This window comes from Canis lupus, chromosome 10 (assembly GCF_003254725.2).
Source record: "Canis lupus dingo isolate Sandy chromosome 10, ASM325472v2, whole genome shotgun sequence".
Lineage (NCBI taxonomy): Eukaryota > Metazoa > Chordata > Mammalia > Carnivora > Canidae > Canis > Canis lupus.
In genome coordinates, this window is record NC_064252.1 from 1,536,667 (window position 1) to 1,550,863 (window position 14,197).

Sequence of the window (14,197 nt, forward strand, 5' to 3'; positions counted from 1 at the left end):
AAATTTCATAGGTTGAGGGCACCTGGGTGGCTCAGTTGGTTAAGCATTTACCTTCGGCCCATGCATGATCCCAGTCCTGGGATCAAGTCCCGCATTGGACTCCCAGTTGAGTGGGGAGTCTGCTTCTCCCTCTGCCCTTCCCCCTGGCTCATTCTCTCTCTCTCTCTCTCACTCTCTCACAAAAATAAATATAAATGAAATCTAAAAAAAAAAAATGCATAGGTTGAATATGCGAATTTTCTTGTAAAAACTTTAAAACATTATAGGTAAAACCAAAGTCCCCTTTGACAAATCCTCTTCAGTTCTGCTCCCTTTCCCATCTCTGAAGGTCAGCTGTGTTATCAGTTTGCTACCTCTCTCTCCAGGCCTTTTTCACGTATGCATGAATACATGCATAATATCCAGATAATCTAACTGGAAGTATTGTTTATGTGCACATAAAGTTTATGTGCATATTGTTATGTTCACACAAATATCACACTACATACCTTTCTTCAGTCTCTTCACCCAATATATTCTGGAGATTTTTCTGTATTAATATGTAGAGATAGGGATGCCAGGGTGGCTCAGGGGTTGAGCATCTGCCTTTGGCCCAGGAAGTGATCCCGGGGTCCTGGGATCGAGTCCCGCATTGGGCTCCCCACATGGGGCCGACTTCTCCCTCTGCCTGTGTCTCTGCCTCTCTCTGTATCTCTCATGAATCAATAAATAAAATATATTTTAAAAAAATATATAGAGATCTACCTTGTTCTCTTAGAAACCACTATGAAGTATAACCATTACCACAGCTTACTCGGCCCTCTGCCTATTGCTGAGTGAAACGTTTCAATTTCTCACCATCACAAACAAGGCATCCCTTTCTGTTTTAGATTTACCTCCCTCGGCTCTTTGCACAAGCACCACTTTCTCAATGAGGCCATCCCTCAAATCACAGCCCACTGCCTGCATTCTCTACCCCCTATCTCTGCTTAATATTTTTCCACCAGTCACTTTCCACTGCACTAAGTACCTCTAACATATAATTTACTTTTTTGTTTTATTTATTACTGAAACACCAATATGTCATTTATTATCAGCATTTAAATTTCATGAGGGCAGCAATTTGAATACATCTGATTCACGGATGTATCCTCAGAGCCTAGGATGGTACCTGGCATATAGCAGGTACTCTTAAGATCTTTTCTGAATGAACGAATGATGCACCCATGTATGGATATTTCACTAGGGGCAGACTCCCAGTCTGGACTTGCTAGGTGATGGAGTTTGTACATCTCTCATTGTGATAGAGTTTGCCAAATTGTCCTCCAAAGTAGCTGCCAGGATGGATGGCCCCACCAGTGGTGTCTGAGGGCACCCACTTTCCTGCCCTCATTACATTGGAGATGACCACGCTCTTGCCCTTTCCCTGGCAGACTTTGACGAATGTTCAGTGTACGGCACCTGTAGCCAGCTATGCACCAACACGGACGGCTCCTTTACATGCGGCTGTGTGGAAGGGTACCTCCTGCAGCCAGACAACCGCTCCTGCAAGGCCAAGAATGGTAGGTGGGGTCACCTGTGGCCACAGTGATAGGCGGCCCCCACATTGGGGGGTGATCTCAATGGTCCTGGAGCCCCTTGCCGCACCGACTCTTCTCTCCTCCATCTGTAGAGCCAGTAGATCGGCCCCCTGTGCTGCTGATTGCCAACTCACAGAACATCCTGGCTACGTACCTGAGTGGGGCCCAGGTGTCTACCATCACACCCACGAGTACACGGCAGACCACAGCCATGGACTTCAGCTACACCAACGAGACTGTGTGTTGGGTGCATGTTGGGGACAGCGCCGCCCAGACACAGCTCAAGTGCGCCCGCATGCCTGGCCTGAAGGGCTTCGTGGATGAGCACACCATCAACATCTCCCTCAGTTTGCACCGTGAGTCGCCTGCTCCTAGCTTGGAGCGTGAGGGAGGGAGGGGAAGATTGGGCAAGCTGGAGCCTGTCCAGGAGAGGGGCAGAGGATTAGACAGGATGACCCATGTCTAGGTTAAGAGTCTAAATAAGAAGCCCTTCACTGAGGCCAAGGCTGGGGGCCCCAAGGCTGCACAAGATGACATTTTCTGGGGGCGGGGGGGCAGGGACAGATCGATGGCTAGGCTTGCTTCTCTCTCAGCTGGGTCTCTAGATGGCTCCTGATTTTTGGCCCAGGGCTGAGGAAGAGGGCCAAGGGGGCAATGAGCAGTCAATCTCCAGAGAGCAGGGACTGTCCCTTTTCAGAGAGAAGAGTGATGATTAGACCGCAGAGGGGCTTTCCCATGTAGCGGGAGTCAGGGCAAGGGAAAGAAAGGGCCTGGAGCTCAGTCAGAGCCTTGCTAGGTTGTGGCTGAGGGCAAAGATGCCAGGGCCTGCCTGGTTCCATCTTCATGTTCCATCATTCTCCTTGGGGACATCCTCAGAATGGACTCAATGCTGCAGGGTGGGTGTGGGGGTCCTGAGGCTATTTGGGGGCTTTGTAGCAGAGAATGAGACTAGAGGAGGAGCACTGAGGCACAGGAACATTTTAAAACCTCCCAGATGTTCCCACTTAAACTCCCTCCGTGGGCTGTACTTTGCTGTCTTAGGGGTGGAAGAAGGGGTATACCTAGGGATGGGGCCTGGGCATAGATCCACTGCCTGGAGCAGCCCTGCTCATCTCGGATGCTGTTACACAAACAAAACATCTGGCACTGTCACATTTCCAGGAAGCACACCACAGGGGTGAGGGGGAAGATCTGGCCTCGGTTGATCTGACCTTCAGGAGGGAGGGTAACTTGATCTGTGACCTTGAGTAAATCAGAATCCCCTGCGCCTGCTTTGGTTTCCTAATCTACATCATGGGTTTGAGCTTGCCTGTCCAGATCAGATAAATTGAAGTGAAAGCCAGAACCCACAAGGTTTAGGATTTTGAACCTTTGGGCCTGCTAGAAGATCTTCAGATTCTTCATTGCATCTGCATCTGATGATTACTGCAGAGAACAGGTCCCAGGAGGACATACAGGCTTAGTTCTGGGCTGGCAGGTGTCCTTGCCCTCTGCAGCCTCAGTATATGGTCCACACCTCGGCCCTAGCTCCTCCAGAGCCTCCCAGTGGTGTCCCAGCGGTGTCCCTTGGTCACCAAGGCTCACATGTGATGGGACATGCCTTCCTTGGAATAATGGGCTGGGGGCTGCCACACTTGGTTGGCCAACCTCTCGAGGGGTGGGCAGATCGGGAACCCAATGGCAGTTGGGGTGGCACAGGGCAAGGCCCCCCCAGCCAGCTGCCCTCTCGCTGCTCCTTGTAGATGGCCCCACCCAACAGGCCTGTCTGGGCAAACAGCTCTGGCAGCTCCCTCCCTGGCCCTGCCTCAGGGCCAGACGATGGGCTCGTGGGTAGGCGGCTGTCAAGGGTGCCCTGATGGGAAACTTCTCGGCTTTTGCTCTGGCCTGGCCCCCTCTCCTGCCTTCCTCCCAAGGAGAAGCAGGAAATAAGCTCAGGCGGGTACCCCTCCCTTGGCAAATAGAGCCTTGCCTCCCAGTCTGCTAGATTTCACTGGGCCCCTCTGGGGCAGAGTCCAGGAGGCAGGAACAGACCCAGTTTCCTGGGAGAAATGCTAGCGGGGTAGATGAGTGGGTTCCCATTGCCCCAGCCTCTGCCCCTCCACCCTGCCCTGCCGCCTGAATGTCTGGCTGTCACCCTGAGGATAGTTGTTTTGCTCTCATCCCACAGACTAATTATGGGCCCTGAGATGAGGAGGTCGGAAGTGTCTCTCCCCTAGCACCCTCCCCTAGCCCTAGCTCAGCCCCCTCCCAGGAGACGCTGAGTGGCCTGTCCTGGTGTGCGGGTGGCTGGTCCCAGGCACTCACCTGTGCAGTGGGCTGCTGGCCTGTAATTAGCTCCCAGAGGGGGATGAAGAAGAAAGGCTGCTGCTTTCTCCTGCTTTCTCTCTGCCCCGTAGGGGAGCCCTCCCTACAATCATCCCATTCCTGGCTGTGACCATGACCTCCTTTGCACCCCTGGGAGGGAGCCTCATGCAGGAGGGAGGAGTCTGACAATGGAGAGGTGCTGGGGCCCAGAGGCCAAGAGGCAGAGATGCCGAGAGAAGCCTGCGTGCTGATATGGGAAGAAGGGGGAGCCTGCCTCAGAGAAAACTCTGGTCACAGAAATAGAATAGAAAAAAGGAAGGAGGCCAGGAAGTGAGCCTGTTTCACATGGGTCCTAGGGCATGTGTGCACCAGACCTGCCCTGGGTCCTGAGGGCCCTCAGAGGGCCCTTCCTCGACCCTGCCATGCTCAGTGGTCGGAGCAGCTTCCAGGAGAGGCTCCGCGGAGCCAGCTGGGGATGGAAGCTCCTGCTTTTTCCTGTCGGGACCCCAGCTCCTTCCCTGATTCTACTCCTTCTAGAGTTGGGGGGATAGTTTCTGACCAACTTCCTCACTGTTCTGGAGGGGTGTGCGTGTGTGTGCACCCGCTCGCTCCTGCTTCCCTCACTGAACAGAGCCCCGGCTGCCAACACTTTTTTCCCTCACTGTGACCTTCACTGGCCTGGACCGGGGCGGGGGGGGGGGGGGGGGGGGGGGGGGGCTCGGGGGCTGAGTCCTCACCCCTTCTTCTCCCTCCTGGGATATAATCCCAGGGCCCAAGGGCCCATCCTCCCCTCTGCCGCTGTCCCAGCAGCATGGGGGAGGGGGGTTCTCTGTGGATTCTGGTTCTTGGCTGGAGAACATGGTAGTGAGAGCCGGAACACCCTTAAGGGAGGACGGAGGCTGACTCCTTAGTGCTTAATACTGCCTTTCCCAAAGCAGGGATGCCTTGATTTTAGGTCGTACGTGGATGTGCATTGTTTTATTGTTATAGCTTTGGTTTTTTTATGTAACGCCTATTAGGAAACTCCCATAACTAGCAAATCAAATCTAGGATCTCACAGATTGCTTTAGGGTGCGGCAAGATGAGAAACGCGAGGTGACTTACGGAAACAGTAGGTAATGGCAGTGCGAGCTGTGTGTAACCCTGGCAAGCATTTTGAAAGTGACCCACAAACGCCTGAAGTTCTGGAAACTGAGACCCAGAGGGGCCAGTAGCCTGGTAGTACCCGAGCGGCCTGGCCCGCCCCTCTGCCTCTCACCTCTGACCACCCTCAGGGAACCGTAGGCTCCGCCCAGCCCCCTGCAGGGCTGCCCCTGGGCAGGGCTGGAGGTCAGGCCCGCAGTCCCCTCCTCTCCCCCCACCCCCGCCCCAGCCCTGCTCGGCCTTAGCTGTGCTCCTCTGACCTGTCTTCCTTGGCTTTGAGGATGTTTCCACCGGAGAAAGAATGAGGGCAGCCTGCAGGAATGGGGCCCCAGGAAGGGGTGTGTGCGGGAGGGAAGGTCCTGATGCTGCACGCAGAGGCCCTTAAAGGAAATAAGTTTTGCCCAAGGCACTTAGTTATGGACGGTGTATGAGGGGATGCTGTGGAGGGGCCCTCCGGGGTCCCAGGGTTCCTTCACTGTGCCGTACTGTGTGAGGGAAGGCGGGGGCAGGCAGGAAAGGCCCCCTAGGCCGCAGGCAGCAAGGTTGCGAAATGAGTCCCCAAGTCCAGCTGGCCAGCTTCACTTATCCCTCCCTCTTTCTTTGTGTGCATGTGTGCATGTGTGTATGTGTGTGCTTAAAATCACAACAGGAAATGGGTAGTGGTGTGTCTAGAGGGAAGGCAGAGAGGGGGCAGAGAGTAGCCCCCCTGAGTCTCCGATGGACTGACTTCCCTGGCTGGAAGGGGAGCTGTCTTCCCACTGAACTGGGCGGCCCAGGCCCTCTCGGCCTCCCACCCGATGCCAGTGGAACCCTTCCAGACTTTATGTACGAAAGCCAGCCGCTGCTCCCCCTCCGCTACCACCCTCTCCCTTGGCCTTCCTCACCCTCAGGGTGTCAGAATCCTGGGGGGCTCTTGCCAGCACACCCTTTGGCCTTGGGCCATCCGTGTCCCGGTGCTTTTGCTCTCCGCTCCCACTCCCGCTCCTGTCCCAAATTTCCGAATCATTTCACAGCCCTTCTCTCCTCTCCCTGGCCGGGCCAGCCCCACGTCTCCCGGCTCAGCTCCAGCCTGGCCTCTCCTCCCCCGCTGTCTCCTTGAAGCTGCCTCTCCACCCAGCCTGCTCCCAACACCCCCCTCCTCCCTGTTTTCAAGCCACAGGAAGTAACTTAAGCAAGAGAGAACCCAGCAAAGATTTCTCAATAGTGGGAAGACCCTGGTTCTGATTCTGAATCAGAGCTGCAGAATCCAGGCATCTCATCCCCGGCTCCAGGACTGACCACCTTTGTGGACCTGGGCCAGACAAGGGAAGGAGCTGGGGCACAAGCCCCAGGTCAGAAGTACCAGCAGGGCAGGAAGGGAAGTCCAGGAGACAGAGGTGATGTGCTGTGGCTGAGCCCTGGCCTCACTGGGAACAAGAGGAGCTCAAGTCAGGACGCGGCAGGAAATAGGAGCGTGAGGACATGCCATTTGGCAGAGCTTCTCTGCCTGGCAGACCGGGCAGGCCGTCTCTTACCTACTTGCAAAGACCCCAGACTCCTGATCATCTCCCCCAGGGCTCCTTCTCCCTGCCAGGCCTCAGGACAGGATCCCTGAGGGCTCTAATAAGCAGGAGGATTACCAGAGAGATGTGTCTTCCCACCGTCTTGGGGTGTCCCAAGGCCAGAGAAGGAAGCTCCTGGCATCAAAAGGAAGGGAAAAAGTGATGTCCCAGCGCTAGGACAACTGAGTGAGGACTCAGTGCTCAACAAATATTTGTTGAATGAATCAGTATATGTGTGTCAGACACCGGGGACAGAGATGAAAGACAGCACCCTGCCCTCACAATATTTGTAGTCAGGTAAACAGGCTGTGATAAAAGGAATTACTGGGGCTTCTGGGAGTCAGAAATCTTTCTTCTGAGGGCCTGAGCTGAATCTTGAATAGTAGGTGTTAGCCTCAAACTGCCCACCTGGTGGGCCCATCTTTAGTTAGGAGGCCACAGGACTCTCACTGAAGGCATAGATGGTAACTTGCTGGAGAAGGTAGGGAAGAATGGGGTTGAGGTGAGGGAGGATGATGGTACGAACAACAGCTGCCATTTGTGGAGTATTAATATGTGCCAGGCCGTGTGCTAAGTACTATTAATGTACCATGCCATTTTACAGATGAGCAAACTGAGACTCAGACAATAAATAACTTGCCCATTCCCATTTACATATGAGCAAACTGAGACTCAGACATTAAGTAATTTCCCCATAGTCCTACAGTTGGAAGGCAATAGAACAAGAATTCAAACCTGCTGTCAGTGTCTGGAAAGCTGGCTGGGCCCGGGGCAGAGCAGAGTGATGGGAAAGGTGAGGAGGTTCCTGAATAAGGACCAGAATGCAGTCTGTTCATTGGGGATGTGGTTAAAGTGGAAATGAGATTCATCCTTGCTCATCCTTCCTCATCCAGGGACCTCATGCCTTGTCTTACAATCTCTGGGTATATGGATGCATTGGGGATATTTCCTCTGGGCACAGAGGTCCCCTTCCTCCCCCAGATTTATTTTAGGGAGAGTGACTGGAGTCCTGCAGCAGAAGCCAGAGTTCTCCTTGGGAATGGCAGCGGGGGGGGGGGGGGGCGTTCTTTCTGGAAAAGAAGCCACTGCTTAAGGAAATACTGCTTGAACAATGTGGATAGTAGAGAAGTTGAGAAAAATTGGAGTTCTGGGGGTGCAGAATGCTGAGCTTTGGCCAGTGTGGGGGGTGCAAGGAAAACTCATCAGTTAGAGACACACACCCCATGCCACACACCCCATGCCTATTCTGGAGCCTGGAAGTGAAAGTCTTTCATGACATCACTGGCAAGCTGTGGTCTGTTCTCTGTCTCACCCACCTCCTAGCTTCCTAGCCTCCTTCTCTAGGCTGGAATCCCTAACAACTTGACCCCAGACCCTTCCCACAACATAGCATTCTTCCCCTTAGGTTTACTTGAGATTCTCCTGTCTTCAGGATCTGGGGCCCTTGGCCGGAGCCCCTCTGGAGGATGCCGGGGTCAGCCCTAAGAAGGCTGGGCCTCAGGGGACAGCTGCCCTAGAGTGCATAGACCCAGAATGTATAGGTCTTTTGGGGTCAAACCCAGGATTCAACTTGCCCCCCATGCCATGAGACAAGGGCAGTGGCCCAGCCACTCCCATAGGGGAGCCCAGGAGGGAAGGTGCCCCTTCTCCTAATCTGAGCCCATCTGTCTATACCGGCCTCGGATAGGTATGAGCGGTCAAGTATGTATGTGCGTGTGTGAATATGTGTGCATGTGTGTGAGTGTGTGTGGTGGGGCGGGCAGAGGAATCTGGACTTCAGGAGAGAGGAAAATAATGTGGTGGAGGGGGTTGGATAACAAAGGATTTTTGCTTGCGGACTAATAGTCTCCAGCTGCAAAAATACCAAAGTGGAGGCCAGGCCGGGCTGGGGACTCCCATTCTTGCCAACTCCTCACTGGCCTGCTGAGTGGGGCCCTGCCTGGCCTTTGGGAGGTGGAAGGGGAGACCGGCCAAGGGTAAATAATCTAGAGCAAGGACGATCCTTCTGCCTTCTTTCCCGGAATTGGCAGGGAATCCAGGCCAGGAGGGAGACTCGAAGGTTGGCCACTTCCTGGGGGCCGGGGGAGGGAGCTTCCAATCTCTTCAGATTTCTTCTTCCTTCCTTCCTGCTGAGAGAAGGGTGGATGGGGAGCAGGGGCAGGGTGTTGCCAGCCCCGAGCTGGGCAGTGACTCAGGGAAGCCTCGGGAAGTTAGAGAGAAGGACGCAGCTGCACCAGCTGGTGCCGGGGAGATAGCTTCCCCGTGAAGTCCCCCCGCGTGCCAGCGAGCGCCCCCCATGCCCACCGAGGAAAGGGCAGGCAGCCCGCTTTGCCTTCCAGCCTACTTGCCTGCTGGCTGCTCCGCGCCACGGCAGGTCCCCCCCATCCAGAGGCGGCCTAGTGGCATTCATTTTATTCTGTTTTCTCTGTGTAAGTGTGTGCGGCGGTGTGATCGCCTTATCCCGGCACCGGGCCCTCTTCCTACGTGGCCTGGGCCCCACAATTCCCAGGCTGCTCTGCCCCTCTCTTCTCTTGTCACCAGGATGAATGACTTCTAGGAGCCCAGAGGAGACAGTGGTTGGGCCTGGGGGTGCGTCAGCGATCACAGGGGGGTGCCTCTTCCCTGTGGCCTCTTCTTCCAGTCACCTTGAAATGAGGTTTAACGGGGGGGGGGGGGGGGGGGGGGGGGGACACATGAAGAGGAAACTAGCTTGATGACAGTCTCGAATTGGCTTTTGCCCTTCCTCCCGCAGCCTAAGTCCCGTGACTGTGAGTCAGTGTCAGGGCCTCGCCAAGTTCCCTGGGAGCCACGTTCCTGTTCCCTTTGCCCCCACCCCCACCCACTGTTAGGAAACAGCCCCTGGATCCCTGTGGGGAGGGGGGAGGATTAGAGAGGCATTGAGCGAGCTCAGCTCGGAGCTCGTAGTTATTATACCTACAGCTCGGTGGGGGCAGAATAATCCCTCGTGGGTGGTGTGTGGGGGTAAGTTGTGGCCAAAGGCAGGTGGTCCAAAGATCTCATTACCTATTGGGGCAATCGGTGAAAGTGGAGGGGGTGCAAGGCAGGGGTCCTGAGGAGGCACTGTCTTCGGAGATTCCCAATTTGCAGGAGGCATTACCTCTGGTGGTGGTAGTTGGAGGCGGCAGTGAGTGGATGGAAGCCAGTGGGTCTTGGAGAGGAGGCCATTCCCCATTGCCCGTGCCCTACCCCTACCCTCTTCAGTCCTTTTTAGCCTTTTCCATCTCGCCCCAGAGATGGCATAGACTGAGTGTAGGCCATCCTACACCTGGTCTCCATCCTCCTCTCCTACTCACCTTTCTGGAGCTTCCCTTCTTTCTGAACCATGCCTCAATTTACCTTCAGAGTCCTTTTATGGCCCTTCTCCTGTGTCTCTGTCCTCTAGTCCTACATCTTATTCCCTGCTCCTTCCCACCCTCCCTAGGATATGAGGAAATTGGGCATAGGGACATTGAAGAAATAGGAACAGAGCTGAGTAGAGGAAGTTTGGCCTATGTCAAATCAAAAGATTTGATTCCAATCTTTTGACACCATGAGCTTTCCCTTTGCCATCTCTATGGGCACTATATTTTGACATATTTTTCTCTCACATTGAATTTATTTTTTTATTTTTTTATTTTTTTAAATTTTTATTTATTTATGATAGTCAGAGAGAGACGGAGAGAGGCAGAGACATAGGCAGAGGGAGAAGCAGGCTCCATGCACCGGGAGCCCGACGTGGGATTCGATCCCGGGTCTCCAGGATCGCGCCCTGGGCCAAAGGCAGGCGCTAAACCACTGCGCCACCCAGGGATCCCTCACATTGAATTTATTGATGGTGTGCTCTGCTTTTCTATTTTTAAGATTCATACAACATGTATGTATCTGGTCAGTGTCCTGGCTAGCATGAGATAACTTGACTTACCATAGAATGTTGATGAAAATCTACCAACATCAAAGATGTGTGATGTTTTAGTTAGCCTGAGTGCTGGTATCTCAAGTAAAAGCATATCTAAAAATATTGGAATGAGGGACCCCTGGGTGGCTCAGCAGTTGAGCGTCTCTGCCTTTGGCTCAGGGCCTGATCCTGGTCCGGGGATCAAGTCCTACATCAGGCTTCCTGAGAGGATCCTGCTTCTCCATCTGCCTATGTCTCTGCCTCTCTCTATCTTTCATGAATAAATAAAATCTTAAAAAAAATAAAAGTAAATTAAAAATAGATAAAAATATTGGAATGAGCTAGTAGACCTGTCCTCACTGCCTTTTGGTACCCCAAGAAGATGGTCCCACTTGAGGAAGGACTAGAGTTGGGGAAGCTGGTCCATCAACTAGCCAGCCAACACTTACGCAATGCCTCTTGTGTCCTGGCCCTGAGCTTGGTGTGTGGAGCAGGGATCTGCGGGGGGACACTCAGACACTTCTCTTTGGAAACACCAGACAGAAACCGGTTGGGAAAGATGGCAAATAACACAAGGCAAAATGTGCCCCTGCCAGGAACTCCCATAGGAGCTCGGAGAGGAGAGACAGCTATAGCCTAGGTGGGGAAGGGGGTCGCCCCAGAGGAGGTGGGCTTCCAGGGATGGGTCCTGCATCAGCCAGGGTGGGCGTGTCTATTGGAGGATCTCCTCCTATAGCTCTTTCATTCACTTTCCAGATGTGGAGCAGATGGCCATCGACTGGCTGACAGGCAACTTCTACTTTGTGGATGACATCGATGATAGGATCTTCGTCTGCAACCGCAATGGAGACACGTGTGTCACTTTGCTGGACCTGGAGCTCTACAACCCCAAGGGCATTGCACTGGACCCCGCCATGGGGTGAGAGGGGCAGGCGGATGCCGTGGTGGAAGGGAGGGTACCCAGTGTCCAGAACCCAGTAAAACGTGCCCTCTGCCCACAGGAAGGTGTTCTTCACTGACTATGGGCAGATCCCAAAGGTGGAGCGCTGTGACATGGATGGACAGAACCGCACCAAGCTGGTTGATAGCAAGATCGTGTTTCCTCACGGCATCACGCTGGACCTGGTCAGCCGCCTCGTCTACTGGGCTGACGCCTACCTGGACTACATCGAGGTGGTGGACTACGAGGGCAAGGGCCGCCAGACCATCATCCAGGGCATTCTGGTGAGGGGGATGCTCTGGCGGGGCAAGGGAGAGCCTCCCAGGGAGAGGGAGGAGGGTGTGGGGGCACGCTTGCCCTCCCGTGGGAATCGGGGCGGGCCTGAGCCCTTCAAGCAAGGGAGTGGTGTGGCTTCCACTCTGATGGAAATAATCATTTTATTTGTTTCTTAAAGATTTTATTTATTTGTTTGAGAGAGAGAGCATAAGCAGGTGGAGGGACAGAGGGAGAGGGAGAAACAGACTCACTGGTGAGCAGGGAGCCCGATGCAGGACTCGATCCCAGCACCCTGGGATCGTGACCTGAGCCACTCAGATGCCGCTGGAAACAGTCATTTAAGAGACACCTTTTACTTCTTTTTTCTTTTCTTTTTTTTTTTTAGATTTTATTTATTTATTCATGAGAGACACAGAGAGAGAGAGAGAGGCAGACACACGCAGGGGTAGAAGCAGGCTCCACACAGGGAGCCTGCTGTGGGACTCGATCCCGGGTAGCCAGGATCACACCCTGGGCTGAAGGTGGTGCTAAACCGCCGAGCCACCCGGGCTGCCCTTACTTCCCTTTTCTCACTTGATCTTTACAACAACCCCTGGGAGATAAGCGGGCAGGTGGCTCAGTTCCGTTCTGGCATGAGAAGAAGCACAGTTCAAAGAGGTTAAGTGATTTGCCTGAGGTTACACAGGTGGGAAGCAGCACTGGGATCTAGTCTAGAAGTCCTTCCAGCTCAGAGATGGCATCTCCATTCTGGGATCATTAAGGTGACCCAGCATCCTTGTTTGTCTGGGACTGTTCCAGTGTGAGCCCTGGACGTCCCACAAGCCAACAAATCCCTTGGTCTGGGACAAGCTGGGACAGTCGGTTACCTTGGATAAGTTATGTGGGTGGTGAGGGCTGTTACCAGGCTTGCTTGGGGCAAGCCCGTCCTCTCAGCCTTCCCTAAGCTGGGCACCAGAGTTGAGCTAAGAATGTCCTCCTGTGGACACAGTTTAGGGCCCCACTCCAACTCAGTCCAAAATTGTTCCTTATCCACTGGGTGCCTGAGTCTGTGGGGGACGTGGTTCCTGCTCTCAAGGGGTTTGAGCAGAGTGGGTAGGGTAAGCCTGCAAATCACCAGCCAGTGGATAATAGCCAGAGAGATGGGGTGTGAAAGGAGAGCCTGTGTCCACTTAGAAGATCCCAGGAGCTCTTCAGAGAGATGCTCTCTGAAGGATGAGCTGGATTTTGACAAACAAAGATCTTAAGAACAGGGAAGTCCAGCCGGAGGAGACAGAGCGGAGCATGGAGTTAGACAGCTGTGGAATGAATTTGGGGAGTGCAGAGCGAGTAATGGAAGTCAGATGGGAAGCTGAGGGGCTCTCCAGGGGCAGAAGAAGGATTCCCTTCTCCTCTCACGCTGACCATTCCTGCCTGCCCATCTCAGATTGAGCATCTGTACGGCCTAACCGTGTTCGAGAACTACCTCTATGCCACCAACTCAGACAATGCCAACGCCCAGCAGAAGACGAGCGTGATCCGGGTGAATCGATTCAACAGCACCGACTACCAGGTCGTCACCCGTGTGGACAAGGGTGGTGCGCTTCATATCTACCACCAGCGGCGTCAGCCCCGGGGTGAGTGGGCCCCGACGTCCCTCCACGGGCCCTCCTGTGGGAATGCCTGGTTCTCTCATATCGTGACTACTTCTGGCAGCGATCCATCCCGGGCGAACCCCGCTGGCCTCTCAGCTTCCCTTGCCAGCCCCTTCCTGCCCCTCACCTCGATGGAGCCCCCGCACCCAGTTCTGCTCAGGACGGACGTAGGTTGCTCCTCCCAGCCCCCTGGCTGCTTTAGAGTAGAAGCACCTGACCGTGGGCAGTGGTGTGACTCTCCTCCTGACCACAGCGGGAGGAAGTGCGGTCAGACTTCAGGAAGCCTTCTCAAGGCCTGGGCCCGGGGGCCCTGAAGGGTCTTGACTAGCTCTCTCCCCTGCCCGCAGTGAGGAGCCACGCCTGTGAGAATGACCAGTTTGGGAAACCAGGAGGCTGCTCTGACATCTGCCTGCTGGCCAACAGCCACAAGGCACGGACCTGCCGCTGCCGCTCCGGCTTCAGCCTGGGCAGTGATGGGAAGTCATGCAAGAGTGAGTGACAGGGGAGGACGGGTGTGCCCGCTGGGATGGGGTGGGACACTGTCCTTCTCTGCCTCCCACAGCCTGGCTGTTTCTGTCTGAGAGGCCGAGAAATGAAGGAATTTACCCAATAATTCACCCCTAGTGAGGGGCAGAGATGGAATTTGGACCCACATCCAAGAATAAGGCTTTTCCCATTACCCTACTCAGGCTCCATAGAAGACTGTCAACTGGCCCGTTCAATTCATTCATTCATTCATTCATTCCCTCAACAAATATCTTGTGAGCGTGGACTAGGTGTCTGGCACTGTCCTGGCGATGAGCACTCAGCAGTGACAAGATAGATGCTGTCTCTGCCTTATAGAGCTTATAGTCTGGCAGGGGAGACAGACAAATAAAAATAACTGCAGGTGGTACCTGATGTTAGAA

The 14,197-nt window shown here is 54.2% G+C and overlaps 1 protein-coding gene and 1 long non-coding RNA gene across 3 annotated transcripts in view; one reads left to right on the forward strand and one right to left on the reverse strand.

Annotated features, from left to right (window-relative positions):
• The window catches only part of LRP1 (LDL receptor related protein 1), an 80,699-nt gene that overhangs the window by 14,368 nt on the left and 52,134 nt on the right, over window positions 1-14,197 (forward strand). For both annotated transcript variants that reach the window (XM_049115711.1, XM_049115712.1), the window contains exons 5-10: window positions 1,413-1,541; window positions 1,652-1,915; window positions 11,199-11,361; window positions 11,444-11,666; window positions 13,082-13,271; window positions 13,637-13,780. In XM_049115711.1, the coding sequence (XP_048971668.1) occupies window positions 1,413-1,541; window positions 1,652-1,915; window positions 11,199-11,361; window positions 11,444-11,666; window positions 13,082-13,271; window positions 13,637-13,780 (1,113 nt within the window). The remainder of the gene's footprint in view (window positions 1-1,412; window positions 1,542-1,651; window positions 1,916-11,198; window positions 11,362-11,443; window positions 11,667-13,081; window positions 13,272-13,636; window positions 13,781-14,197) is intronic.
• LOC125755987 (uncharacterized) lies at window positions 1,020-4,157 on the reverse strand. Its single transcript, XR_007413677.1, has 2 exons — window positions 3,864-4,157; window positions 1,020-1,524 (listed from the first exon to the last, which is right to left on the reverse strand). It is a non-coding gene; the product is annotated as an uncharacterized LOC125755987 (long non-coding RNA).